Source organism: Microchirus variegatus (genome assembly GCF_963457635.1).
Source record: "Microchirus variegatus genome assembly, chromosome: 13".
Taxonomy (NCBI): Eukaryota; Metazoa; Chordata; class Actinopteri; order Pleuronectiformes; family Soleidae; genus Microchirus; species Microchirus variegatus.
In genome coordinates, this window is record NC_139814.1 from 26456585 (window position 1) to 26472160 (window position 15576).

Below are 15576 nucleotides of genomic sequence, written 5' to 3' on the forward strand. Positions count from 1 at the left end.
AAAATGTGGTAGAGTTTTGAAAAGTGTGAGAAGGCAGATCAGTGACAGTAGAGATACAGGTAGATATTCATCGCTCGACCCTGTCAGGATTGGAAGTGCTTCAAAAATAAATAATTCTGGTTTATTGCAACTTTGACAACAACAACAACAACAACTCTGTGTTGTGACGGCTGAGGCCTGGGAATAAAGCAACAACAACAACAACCAAACAACAAAAAACATCACTTCAGGCAAAAGCAACTCTGAAAATGTTGGGCTATATACGTCTTTTTTAACGATTTAATATAAAAATATAGATAATTTTTCATACATTTTCTGAACTTATCCTGTTGAATAACTTTGAGAGAGAAATGTAACTCATACATAAGATTAATTAAATAAATAAATAAATAAATAAATAAACTTTGCTACAGCCGCCAGTTGTTGCTTTAAATTCCCAAATCTCAGCGCTAAGCTAAAAGGTACGAAGAAAATTAACCCGGTTGCTATAAACTGGAATTATCTGTGACGTCTTTTGAAAGATGTTTGTGATTGAAGTAAATTCTGAATCTAAAAATTTTCCCTATTTCAAATCGGTCTCTACAGGGATGCACGATATTGGCACTTTTTCCCCCCGATATATCCGAATAATTGGGCCAATAACCGACGTCTATTCCGATATATTTATACGTCTTTCCGTTCCGTATGTCATATTTTTTTTTACAGGTATACATAAAAAAATTTTTAACGTGCAAAATTAATAAGCATCAAAACAATAATAGCGCTGTAGGGGGCGCTAGCGTTGAAGTCGAGGAGGTAGCGCGCAAAAGCCGAACAATGCCGAACTGCAGACGAGTTAAACGGACGTAACGATCCTAAAAAAAACGTCCATGCTAACGACAATTAGCATGGAAACGTCTAAAATCTCTATTTTTTTCGGCAGTTTCATGCAGCGGTGCCGGGATGACTCCGCCCACTTTTGAGTAGATACTATCTTTGTGGTGGAATAACCAACCTAAACTGCGCCGCAGCGAGGCGAGCTGGGACCATAGTGGATCTTTAAAGGCGATGTCCGCCGACAGCGCTAACGCGTCGCTAATATCGTGCATCCCGAACCCTCTCCCTTCACCGCACCTGCTCTCTCTCTCTTTTCCAGACGTAAAAAAACCAGAGGTAAAAACCAGACGTTTTGCTGTGAATCACAAACGGATCTCGCGGCCCCTGATATCGTGTTCATGTGCCGACTCTAATAGAAACACTGACGACCGTTCGTGTCTTCAAAGGCACATATGCTCATCTGTAAAAAATACATATGTATCTCAGCCGTGAAAAGGCCATTTTTTTTTTATTATCGTTATTATTCTTATTCTTATTATTCTTATTATTATTCCAAAGGTTGTTCTTATAAACATATGATACAGGATTATTCTTTCATAAACTGCTGGAGTTCAAGGAATGAAAACTATGCTTTTTCAGGGAACTTCTCTATAGAGACTTTACTGTTCTGTGGCTTTTTAACATTGCAAGTGGATATATATATATACGTATACATATATACATACATATATACATAGATATATCTATGTATATATACATATACATATACGTATATATATACGTATACATATATATACACATATATATACATACATATATATATACGTATATATGTTTACACATATATATGTATGTATATACATATACATGTATATACATATACATATATACACATATATACATACATATATATGAACGTATACATATATACATACATACATATATATACGTATACATACATATATATACATACATATATACGTATACATACATATATACGTTTACATACATATATACGTATACATGCATATATATACATAAATATACACGTATATATTCATATATATATATACGTATATATACATATATGTATATATACATAAACATATATATACGTATACATATACATATATAAGCATATACATGTAAATATATAGACATATAAACATATACATGTAAATATATACACATATATACATATACATGTAAATATATACATATATACATGTAAATATATACATATATACATATACATGTAAATATATATATATACATATATATATACATATACACATATATATATATAGACATATACATGTAAATATATACATATACATATACATATACATACATATACATGTAAATATATACATATACATACATATACATGTAAATATATACATATATATATATATGTAAATATATACATATACATATATATACATATACATGTAAATATACACACATATACATATATATACATATACACACATATACACATATATGTATACATATACACACATATACATATATACATACACATACATATATATATATATATATATATACACACAAGCAACTCCGTTCTCAAAGAAGACAAGGTGTTGAGGTGTGATTTCCTGGTCAGAAATCGCTGCTACTTCAATGGAAAAGTGTGAGTATGAACAAAACCAAGAACGTGTATAATTATGCAGAATATACGCGGTAAGTATCCGGCCCTTTAAGAGTAAAGTCATCTCGAAAAATCAAGTTCTCGAAGTGTTATTTTCCAGAAAAATTGTTTGATTTTTAAGAAAAAGCTCCAGTCTTTACAGACAACACTTCACAAATCATGGTCAACGCATGGACAATTCAGGAGATCAGTGAGAGCGTGAGGTTCTGACAGGAAAAAAAGGCTGCTCGGGCTTTTAAAAAAACAGGCCAAACAAACAAAAATAAACGTGAACTGTCATGTCTCCAGCCTCTGATAAACAAACAGCTATCACACAAACTGATGTTTGAATCAGCCGCGGTGAGATGATGCATCTCAGTCACATTTCTCAGAAAAGTTCCTACAGTTTGGAAAAAACCAGGATGCGGCGGAGACGACGGTGGTGCATCCACGTCTGGGATTGTGTTCATACAGAAGTAGAAAATAACAAAAAAAAAAAAAAGAGAGAGAGGAAATAAACGGTTCAACATTTCAAACCTGAGAACAAATATTATTGTCAATTTTCTTGGGCAACAACAACAACAACAACAACGTAGAAGAAGAAGAAGAAGAAGAAGAAGAAGAACGTGGTGGACTTTGGCAAAAACCAATAAACAGACGTGGACGTTTTTATGCCGTAAAATCATTCTGTTAAAATACTTCATCATTCAATCAATTCAATCATGTTTCATGCACTTATTAGATCTTTCAAACATTTCTCTCTCGCTTCTTCTTCGTCTTCTGAAGGTCAGTGAAAAGGATCATGCTGACGTTATTAAGGTTATGTTGGTGTTTAAGTCAGGTGGCAGAACTTCGTTGTTATCATCTGAAAAAGTACGTCTCGTCTTGAGCTTTAAAAGTGCGGAGAATTTGGAATAACGGGGGAATTCGGATTATCGTTCATTTGAGATCCTTCGAGAACAGAAGAGGCCAAAATCAAAAACCAAGAGTCCGAGTCGAGGCCCTGATGAGCTCAAATAACAAAAAAAAAAAACTATCTTTCCATATATAAAGCAGAGATTCCCTCATAGATGTATATAAAGTCCACATTTTATGGTATAAATCGGTGAATCAGTGGGAATAAAAGCTGGAAAGATAATAAAATATTATCGTAGAGTTTGACACCTGTGCTTTAAAAAGGTAAGAATTCAGTACGTTTATGTCAAAAATACATATTTTGCAGACTGCAAATCGCGTTTATGTTTTGAAATCACGGTTTTGGCGTCACGTGGCGCCACCTACCGCCGTCTACCAATCGTTCGAAGTCGGTAGAGTCTCGGCTGCCGAGCGACCCACGGGTTGCCAGTTACGTCAGAAAACGAAACCTTAAAAGACCTCGGTGTTTTGAATTTGAACGTAGTAACGTAGTGTTTTTGGCCACATTCTTACATATGGCGCCTTTAAAATCCAGCTTCAGATTCCCAGGAATTCCATTCAATGGGTGGAGATTAAGTTAAGACTAGGCATCATTTTCATTTGTTTATTAATGGTAGTAGAGTTGGTTTTGGTGCAGATGGCAGTTTTTGGGAAATCCAGACCTGATCCAGGACATGGTCTGGATCATTTGGACAAGGCGAACTCTTTAGAGAAGAAGAAGAAGAAGAAGAAGAAGAAGAAGAGGCCAGGTGTAAAAAAAAACCTGCGGCCCTGAACGCATCGTTTAAAAACCAGGAAGTGATATCGTCATTAGCGACGTATGCGTTTGTGGAAGCTCAAGACGAGTACGTACGTGTACGTTTACGGCTCACGTATTTAAAAAAAAAAATGTCGGGACTATTTTCTCGATTAACCGACGAATCGGTTGGTCCGACGTTGGTCGGCGTTCGTCAAAGCCGGAAACGACGATGTTCACGAAACGTCTTGTTTTGTCCGCAAACCGAACCGATTCAGTTTTAAACGATTTCTTTGTTTTTGTGGAGCAAAGAAACCGAGAAAAAAATTCACATTTAAGACGCTGAAACGATCAGAAATCTTGGTTTTAATCATGGAAAAAAAAGCTTCAAACCGATTATCGATTATCAAAATAGTCGTTGGAACGAGCTTCATGGAACCGCTGTGTTGTCTTGCATCTCTGCCTCTTTTTACGGAAGGGATTTATTCCGGGTACGATTACAGAATTTTGGCACGAGCGTTTTGAGGCGAGAAGAAGAAGAAGAAGAAGTGAACGTCAACAAGAGAGAAAACCCTAACGCCAACAATGGGGGGGGGGAAGGAAATGTCAGACTCGGTCAACAACAGCAGCATGATCCTTTTTTTAAAAACCCGACAATCACACACGTCTGCTCTCAGAACGACGGCAACGGCTCCCATTCGAACGACACCTAATGCACATGCTAACATCGGACGGACGGTAGTTTGGCTTCTCGAGACGGCGGCGGAAACAAAAAACCCCCGTCGGGACGCGTCGTCGCTTCTAGAAAAAAAACAAACAAATACCTGATACCTGCGATTTTCCTCCGTCTGCCGCGGCGCGATGGACGAAAGGGTTCTTATAGGAGTGAAAGGTGAAAACGAGGATATTTTTTTGAAAAATAGCTGATATTTGTCACGTGTGCATCATTTGGCAAAGTTAATATATTATTATCAAGGTCTGGTCAATCGTCTGCGTGTGTGTGTGTGTGTGTGACGGAGCAATCTCTTGAAAAAATAGACATCCATGCTTCATGCTTTGCGTCCCGTTGCGTCCACACCTGCCGTGTTCGTCGTCCAATGCTTTATACAGTTATATTTTACATACGACCAAAAAAAAGAGAAAGTGCTGAAATCGGAATTTGGTAGAAGGAGCAGCATCGAAGGAAAAACGTGCGCGACCTCCCGTAGAAAAAAAAACGCGGAAAACGCTAGTCGCTCAGACGGATTTCCTTCTCCTCGTGAGCTGGTGATTATCCGTGAGGCTGTGGAGGCCCGGCGACACCGAGCTGACGGGCGAGGGGAAGAAGCTGTTCTTCAAGGTGCTGGGCGAGATCTCCTCGATCCGGTACGACACCGAGTGAAAGTACTGATTGGGGCGCAGCTGCGAGCCGAAGGAGTTCTGATGGGAGAAGGCGCAGCCGAGGCCTCCCGTCCCTCGCCCGGCGCTGCCGAACTCGTGCGAGTGGTAGCGCATGCACGAGCACACCGACTGCAGGTCGGTCACCTCGGCGCGGTACGGCTCGCGCTGCCGCTGCCGCCGCCGCCGCTGCTGCTGCTCGCGCTGCTGCTGCAGCGTCTCGTCCTGGATGTGGATGATCATGCTGCTCCTGTTGCCGGCGAGCGAGGCGCGCTCCTCGGCGTCCCGCCGCTCGTCCTCGCTGTTCATGGTCAGGAAGCGCAGCACCACGAGGTTGAGGAAGGCGCCGATGACCGTCAGGCCCACCAGGATGTACATGAAGCTGAAGGCCACGTAGAGCGGCTTCCGCTGCAGCGCGCGGTTCTTCTGCAGCGCCACGAAGTCCCCGAAGCCTATCGTGGTCAGCGTGATGAAGCAGTAGTAGTACGACTGGAAGAAGCTCCAGTCCTCGTAGTGGGAGAAGGCGGCGGCGCCCACGCACAGCGTGCCGATGCAGGAGAAGAAGCCCACCGTCACCATGTTCTCCATGGACACGTCCGTGATGCGCATGCCGCAGCACTTCTTGATGCGCTTCAGCAGGTACTTGACAAAAGTGTTCATGCGCTCGCCGAGGCTTTGGAACATGACGAGCGTCAGGGGGATGCCCAGCACGGCGTAGAACATGCAGAAGGCCTTTCCCGCATCGGTGCCCGGCGCAGCGTGGCCATAGCCTGAGAACAGAAGAGACAGACACCGGTGATTAGTAAAAACTCCGCCGAGGGTGTTTCGTTTCATTCCTAGCTTGCGCGTTATTATGCGGTCCTGTAAAAGGCAGCAAACGTCCAAAGTGTTTAAACGAGAAGCCAACGAGGTGCAAACCACAGCTGGCGTACCACAAAGCATCCGGTTGCTAACGCTGCCGGCACGCGCCAGCGTAAACATTGATGCTAGCTGATTTAATGTAGCTTACTAGGGCTGCAGCTATCGAATCTTTTTGAAAAATTCGAACCGAGTGAATCGATTACAAAAATTCCTAGAGGGTAAAACACCGCCTCGAGTATTCGTTCAATTCCTAGCTTGCGCTCTATGCGGCCTGTTCAGCGTTCGCAGGGATCGTTGTTCCACACGGACCGCTTTAGCAGACGCACACCGCACATCCGGATTGCAGCTAGCGCGATAGCGGAGACAGAGACAAAGAAACAAACCATAAAAGGCAGCAAACGTCCAAAGTGTGGGACCATTTCACGCTAAAACGAGAAGCCAACGAGGTGCAAACCACAGTTGACGTACCACAAAGCATCCTGTTGCTAACGCTGCCGGCACGCGCCAGCGTAAACATTGATGCTATCTGATTTAATGTAGCTTACTAGGGCTGCAGCTATCGAATCTTTTTGAAAAAATCAAACCGAGTGAATCGATTACAAAAATTCCTAGAGGCTAAAACACCGCCTCGAGTATTCGTTCAATTCCTAGCTTGCGCTCTATGCGGCCTGTTCAGCGTTCGCAGGGATCGTTGTTCCACACGGACCGCTTTAGCAGACGCACACCGCACATCTGGATTGCAGCTAGCTCGATAGCGGAGACAAAGAAACAAACCATAAAAGGCAGCAAACGTCCAAAGTGTGGGACCATTTCACGCTAAAACGAGAAGCCAACGAGGTGCAAACCACAGCTGGCGTACCACAAAGCATCCGGTTGCTAACGCTGCCGGTACGCGCCAATGTAAACATTGATGCTAGCTGATTTAATGTAGCTTACTAGGGCTGCAGCTATCAAATCTTTTTGATTTAAAAAAAAAAAATTCAAACTGAGTGAATCGATTACAAAAATTCCTAGAGGCTAAAACACCGCCTCGAGTATTCGTTCAATTCCTAGCTTGCGCTCTATGCGGCCTGTTCAGCGTTCGCAGGGATCGTTGTTCCACACGGACCGCTTTAGCAGACGCACACCGCACATCCGGGTTGCAGCTAGCTCGATAGCGGAGACAAAGAAACAAACCATAAAAGGCAGCAAACGTCCAAAGTGTGGGACCATTTCACGCTAAAACGAGAAGCCAACGAGGTGCAAACCACAGCTGGCGTACCACAAAGCATCCGGTTGCTAACGCTGCCGGCACGCGCCAACGTAAACACGGATGCTAGCTGATTTAATGCAGCTTACTAGGGCTGCAGCTATCGAATCTTTTTGAAAAATTCAAACCGAGTGAATCGATTACAAAAATTCCTAGAGGCAAAAACTCTGCCCTTCCAGTATTCGTTCAATTCCTAGCTTGCGCTCTATGCGGCCTGTTCAGCGTTCGCAGGGATCGTTGTTCCACACGGACCGCTTTAGCAGACGCACACCGCACATCTGGATTGCAGCTAGCTCGATAGCGGAGACAAAGAAACAAACCATAAAAGGCAGCAAACGTCCAAAGTGTGGGACCATTTCACGCTATAACGAGAAGCCAACGATGTGCAAACCACAGCTGGCGTACCACAAAGCATCCGGTTGCTAGCGCTGCCGGCACGCGCCAACGTAAACACTGATGCTAGCTGATTTAATGTAGCTTACTAGGGCTGCAGCTATCGAATCTTTTTGAAAAATTCAAACCGAGTGAATCGATTACAAAAATTCCATGAGGCTAAAACTCTGCCCTCGAGTATTCGTTCAATTCCTAGCTTGCGCTCTATGCGGCCTGTTCAGCGTTCGCAGGGATCGTTGTTCCACACGGACCGCTTTAGCAGACGCACACCGCACATCCGGATTGCAGCTAGCTCGATAGCGGAGACAAAGAAACAAACCATAAAAGGCAGCAAACGTCCAAAGTGTGGGACCATTTCACGCTAAAACGAGAAGCCAACGAGGTGCAAACCACAGCTGGCGTACCACAAAGCATCCGGTTGCTAACGCTGCCGGCACGCGCCAGCGTAAACATTGATGCTAGCTGATTTAATGTAGCTTACTAGGGCTGCAGCTATCGAATCTTTTTGAAATATTCAAACCGAGTGAATCGATTACAAAAACTCCTAGAGGCTAAAACACCGCCTCGAGTATTCGTTCAATTCCTAGCTTGCGCTCTATGCGGCCTGTTCAGCGTTCGCAGGGATCGTTGTTCCACACGGACCGCTTTAGCAGACGCACACCGCACATCTGGATTGCAGCTAGCTCGATAGCGGAGACAAAGAAACAAACCATAAAAGGCAGCAAACGTCCAAAGTGTGGGACCATTTCACGCTATAACGAGAAGCCAACGATGTGCAAACCACAGCTGGCGTACCACAAAGCATCCGGTTGCTAGCGCTGCCGGCACGCGCCAACGTAAACATTGATGCTAGCTGATTTAATGTAGCTTACTAGGGCTGCAGCTATCGAATCTTTTTGAAAAATTCAAACCGAGTGAATCGATTACAAAAATTCCAAGAGGCTAAAACACCGCCTCGAGTATTCGTTCAATTCCTAGCTTGCGCTCTATGCGGCCTGTTCAGCGTTCGCAGGGATCGTTGTTCCACACGGACCGCTTTAGCAGACGCACACCGCACATCCGGATTGCAGCTAGCTCGATAGCGGAGACAAAGAAACAAACCATAAAAGGCAGCAAACGTCCAAAGTGTGGGACCATTTCACGCTAAAACGAGAAGCCAACGAGGTGCAAACCACAGCTGGCGTACCACAAAGCATCCGGTTGCTAACGCTGCCGGCACGCGCCAGCGTAAACATTGATGCTAGCTGATTTAATGTAGCTTACTAGGGCTGCAGCTATCGAATCTTTTTGAAATATTCAAACCGAGTGAATCGATTACAAAAACTCCTAGAGGCTAAAACACCGCCTCGAGTATTCGTTCAATTCCTAGCTTGCGCTCTATTAGGCCTGTTCAGCGTTCGCAGGGATCGTTGTTCCACATGGACCGCTTTAGCAGACACACACCGTACATCCGGATTGCAGCTAGCGCGCTAGCGGAGACAGAGAGAGAGAAACAACGCGTAAAAGGCAGCAAACGTCCAACGTGTGGGACCATTTCACGCTAAAACGAGAAGCTAACAAGGTGCAGCGTAACCACAGGACAGCAAGTCCTCAATGACTTATCTGAGCCCAAAGCATGCACTTGCTAAAGCTAACTCCGCCGGCACGCAAACATTATTGTTAGCTAATTTAATGTAGCAATCGAGCATTCTACTGATTATTCCTTGAATAATTGAGTAAAAGGATTTAAAAAAAAAAACATGTTTGTTTGAATTTTTATTTTTACAATAATATTTAAAATATATTAAAACATTTTTGAAATCCGATTAATTAAAAAAAATCTAAATAAATGTTCAAAGAAATAATTAATTTATTTAAGAAATATTTAATTAATTAATTATTTAATTAATTAATTATTTAATTAACTAATTATTTAATTAAGTAATAAATTATTTAATTAATTAATTAAACCATTGATTTATTAATTAATTAATGATTTAATTAATTAATTAATTAATTATTTACTTAATTAATGAATTATTTACTTAATTATTTAATTAATTAATTAATCAATTAATTCATTATTTAATTAATTCATTATTGTATTCATTCATTTATTCATTCATTAATATATGTATATATAAATATATAATAATGTTATTTGAAGAATAATTGGTAGAAAACTCGATGACGATAATCATCATTAGCTGCAGCCCCAGCGGCGTCACTGTCACTCGGATCGGCTTCTGTTTTCCAAACATGACAAAGCAAGAAAACTTCCCTCACAGGAAGTCAGTATCAGCGCTGCCAAACAGACGAATGGAGTCGGTGCAGAAATGAAGCTGCTCATTAATCTTATTTGGGCTCAAAGATTGTGGGGGGGGGGGGGGGGGGGTTGGGAGAGTCCAATTAGTCAGAAGTTTCCGGTGAGGTAGAACGGTTCTGAGGGAGTGGAAACAAGCGGTGGAGGAGCCAGTGGAGCTTTTAGCTTAATTAAACTTTATCTTTAGGCCACAAGCTGCTGACTCACACACAGCAAAGAGAAAAACAACCTGTGGGGCCGACGGTTGGATCCATGCGCTACGTGAGGTTTCATTTTCTAAAGCAATAGAAAAGTAATTCATGTGCAGCGTCTTTATGAAAAAAAAAAAAAACACTTCAGAGGCTGCATTATAATGAATGAACGAACGAACGAACGAACGAATGAATGAAGCTGTTGAATATGCATGCAGCCGCTTATTGATCGTCTCTCCACAGCCTCCGTAAGTGTGAGTGTTAAACATTCAAACGTGTAAAGCCAAGAAAACTCCCACCATCAGCTGGCAGCGTTTTCACTGCAACAACCGTCGTCCAACACAAGACTCAGTATTTTAAAAAAACACACGTCCTGAGCACAGCGTCAAATATTCATGCCGTATTTTCCCATATGGTTTTTCCACCCACTCAAACACACGTGCGTGCATCTCATTTACAGATAACCTGCAAGATATTTACACTGCAGCGTCGTATCATATTTCAGATTGGAAATATATTGATTGATTTTCATCAGTTTGATATCGATCTAGTAAATTTCTCACGTGCTTACAACGACTGTACCGTGTATAATAATAGAAATAGAAAGAGAAGCCAATATAGAAGTCCCTGCGAACTGTGTTCTACCAAACGGCCATCAGGGGGCGACTCAAACACAAATCCTAAAGTCGAAATTACGAGAGAAAAAAAATGAGATAAATCGGAATTTGAGATAAAAAGTCTAATTTATGAGATAAAAAATGGAAATGATGACTTTTGATCTCATAATTTCAACTAAATTTGAGGAATTTTTACCTCTTTATATATATACATATATATACACACGTATATATGTATATTTATACACATTTACATATATATATACACACATGTATGTATATACATATATATACATGCACATGTATATATACGTTAAACACACGTGTATATATACGTATATATGTATATATACACATGTATACGCGTATATATACATACATACATATACATGTATACACGTATATATACATACACATGTATACACGTATATATACATACATACATATACACATGTATACACGTATATATACATACATACATATACACATGTATACACATATATATACATACATACATATATACATGTATATAAGTATATATATATACACACACACATGTAGACACGTATATATACATATACACATGTATATATATGTATATACATATACACACACACATGTAGACACATATATACATACATACATATACACATGTATATATATATATATATATATACACACACACGTGTATATACATACATATATATGGTGGGAGCATATGAGACACCTAAAACTTGCAAGATACTCCAAATACTACAAAAAGAGGACAAATATCTCCTTAAAAAACTACTAAAAAGAGAAGCAATTACTAGATTATTATGGTATGGAACAGAACCTCTGACTGAAGAACAGCAGCTGAGATATTTGTAATGGAAAAATTGTCCGGATTAGAAAAGACACTGCTTTAAGAAAAATGTGTAAAAAAAAAAAAAAGTGCGACTTATTATAGAAGCCAAGAAGATGACATCACCATGACCATCGGACAATAACAACTCCTGATAAAACATGACAGATAAATGCAGAGTAGATGAGCTGTTGGATGAGCTGCAGGTCGTCGGTGGAACGAGTTATTTAAACAAAAGGTTCAGCGACGAACTCATTCATTTAGGAGTAAATGAGAATTTTGCTTCCATCAAAAAATCTCCAAAAAAAAAAAAAAATCTACAAAAAACAATCACGACTTTGCTCCCGTGGGAAACGAACGGTGACAAACTCTGATGTGAATGTGTGACGAGCGGCTGACGCTGCGTCGCTTCATCGTCTCCACAACGTTGTTCATTCTAATTCACGCAGGAATCAATTCAGTGCAAAGTAAACACGAGGAGCAGGAAGCGTCTGACGACGTCCCCGAGTGCAATTACACTGACCTCTCAGGACTCGCGCGTCTGCTCATTCAAAATGAATTGATATTGATTTTTTTTTTTTTCTTTACTGCTTAAATAAACGTGTGTTTGTGTGGAGTAATGAGGATGAAAATGAATGAATGAATTACGCTGGAGGCTGTGGAGAAATGACAGCTAAAAAAAAAAGAAGCTCAGTACGAATGTGTTGCTCCTGATCAAAACAGACACTTTTATTTTGAAATTCTATGAAATATCGTCACCAAAACCATAACTATGGAATACTGTGATGTCATTTTATAAACTGGACTGTTTTGGGGGTTTTTTTTCCCCTCAAAAGTTGTACTTTTAAAAAGTGAAATACAAATAAAAGTGTGGTCCACACAAGCATAGAAAGACAAGAGCATACACACACACACACACATCTACATGTCTGTACCACATTGTGGGGACCACATTCAAGACCAGGCAAAATGTCCCCACAGGGAAAAATGTCCCCACAACAAAGGTGTTGTGCTAGAGGGTGGTCCCCACAAGCATAGAAAGACAAGAGCATACACACACAGACACACACAGACACACACATCTACATATCTTGATCACATTGTGGGGACCACGTTCGAGACCAGGCATAATGTCCCCACAAAAAAGGTGTTTTGCCAGAGCGTGGTCCACACAAGCATAGCAAGACAAGAACACACACACACACACGTCTGTACCACATTGTGGGGACCACGTTCAAGACCAAGCATAATGTCCCCACAAGGAAAAATGTCCCCACAACAAAGGTGATGTGCTAGAGGGTGGTCCACACAAGCATAGAAATACAAGAGCATACACACACACACACACACACACATCTACATGTCTTTACCACAATGTGGGGACCATGTTTGGGACCGGGCAAAATGTCCCCACAAGGAAAAATGTCCCCACAAGGAAAAATGTCCCCACAACAAAGGTGTTTTGCAAGGCGGTGGTCCACACAAGCATAGAAATACAAGAGCATACACACACACACACACACACATCTACATGTCTTTATCACATTGTGGGGACCACGTTCGGGAACGGGCATAATGTCCCCACAAGGAAAAATGTGCCCACAACAAAGGTGTTGTGCTAGAGGGTGGTCCCCACAAGCATAGAAATACAAGAGCATACACACACACACACGTCTGTACCACATTGTGGGGACCACGTTCGGGATCGAGCATAATGTCCCCACAAGGAAAAATGGCCCCACAACAAAGGTGTTGTGTGCTAGAGGGTGGTCCACACAAGCATAGAAATACAAGAGCATACACACACACACACACACACACACACACACACACATTAGGGACCATGCATAATGTCCCCACAAAGAAAAATGTCCCCACAACAATTTTGGACCAAAAATTTTGGGTACTTTTTTTTAAAAAATTTGGTCGACATAGTATAGTATTGACGTTTTTTGTAAAATTTTGGACCAAAAATTACAAAAAATAAATAAATAAATCGAAAACATTTTCCAGCCCTTTTTGCTCTGGAGCTCCACCTGCATATAGTTTATGGTACTGCACCCAGTAGTTCTTTATAGATGTCTCGATATCTCGATATTGAGGGCGATTCAGCTCTTAAACTTGGCCTCAACTTAATTCAACAAAAATAAGTTTTATAAGGGTCAGATATTTCTTTCAAAACATGCTCTACCAAACATTTGACTTGTCATTTTATGGTAAAAAATTGTATTTATGGAAATGAAACCAAACGGTTAATAAATATAATAATAATAATTATTATTATTATTATAATGCATTATAGATATTAAGGTCTGAAAATCTGAAAATGTTTTAAATGTAAAAAACACAGCATTAAATAAAATAAACTAATAAATACTTAAATAATAATGTAAATCAACAGAGGCGCCCGGAACAAGGTCATAAAAATGGTATTTTATAAATAAAATATAAAGTTAAATAATCACATCTGACAACTGTGTAAAAAGTGTGAAAAAGCTTTAGTAAACATGGGGAGAAAAATTATAAATAAACTACAGCGATCAAAATTAGATTTTTTGTGAAGTGAATTGCTCTTGGGGGCCCTCTCCTGGTCATAGCAGCGCCTTAGTTGGCCTATGCCTTAGGCCGGCCCTGGTGGCAACACAGCGAATGATTTATTTTATGGAATTTTATGCATCGCATCCCTGTTTGTTTTCATTTATTTCTGCTCTCTAGCTGGTTACACACATATATATATATATATATTATATATATATAAACCTGTCTCATCCATTATTCATCAGCCTATCGAGGCAGTCCCTCATTAGAGCCGACACAGATCGGTCAGTTACTCTACAAGTGTGGAGCGCTGGCTTAAAGCAGCAGCTTTTGATCCACCGGGTTAATCTGCAGCGTTCAGGTTTGTTCTGCTGCTGCTGATGCTGCTGCTGCTTATGCTGCATATGCTGCTGCTGCTGCTGCTGCTTATGCTGCTGCTGCCGCTGCTGCTGCTGCTGTGGGCTTTTTAATGGAGGTCAAGAAGAGCCGAGGTGAGAAGAACCTCATTCATACTCTCTTTCCTCCTCGGTGTCACCAGCGAGAGCTTCATGTGTCTGCGAGGTGAAAACACCAAGGTTCTTCTTCTTCTTCTTCTTCTTATGAACAGGAAGAACCTTTCTATTTTTTTTTTTTTTGTGAATCACAATAACTTCCTCAACAATCCCCCGTGCTTCCATTCAGCTGCTCGTCATCTCCGCTCCGTCCATTGTTGAGGGAAAAAAACGTGAAACTCCACATCAAGAAAGAAGCGATTCCAGCGTTATTATAGAGACCTGTGTGTGTGTGTGTGTGTGTATGTGTGTGTGTGTGTGTGTGTGTGTGTGTGTGCGTGTTCTTGTACTTGAGACATACTGAGGACCAGTGAGGGTTTTTAACCAACAAAGTGAGGACATTTTTACGAAGTGAGGACATTTTGGCCGGTCTTCACTTTGTTTTCATTGAAATCACTCTCTGAGGTTGCTATAACATGCTATACTCTATTTGTAAAAAAAAAAATATATATGTGGGACGACATAGTATGACGTTTTTGTCAAATTTTGGACCAGACATTTTTGGTCAATTTTTTTTTAAAATTTTTGGTCAAAT

At 40.7% G+C, this 15576-nt stretch overlaps 1 protein-coding gene across 1 annotated transcript in view; it reads right to left on the reverse strand.

Moving 5' to 3' along the window:
- Positions 1-5354: 5354 nt before the first annotated feature.
- kcnk9 (potassium channel, subfamily K, member 9) overlaps positions 5355-15576 on the reverse strand; it is a gene marked incomplete at both ends in the record, with an annotated part of 80718 nt that continues 70496 nt past the window's right edge. Inside the window, one exon of the mRNA XM_083899760.1 lies at positions 5355-6265. Coding sequence (XP_083755886.1) covers positions 5355-6265 — 911 coding nt within the window. The remainder of the gene's footprint in view (positions 6266-15576) is intronic.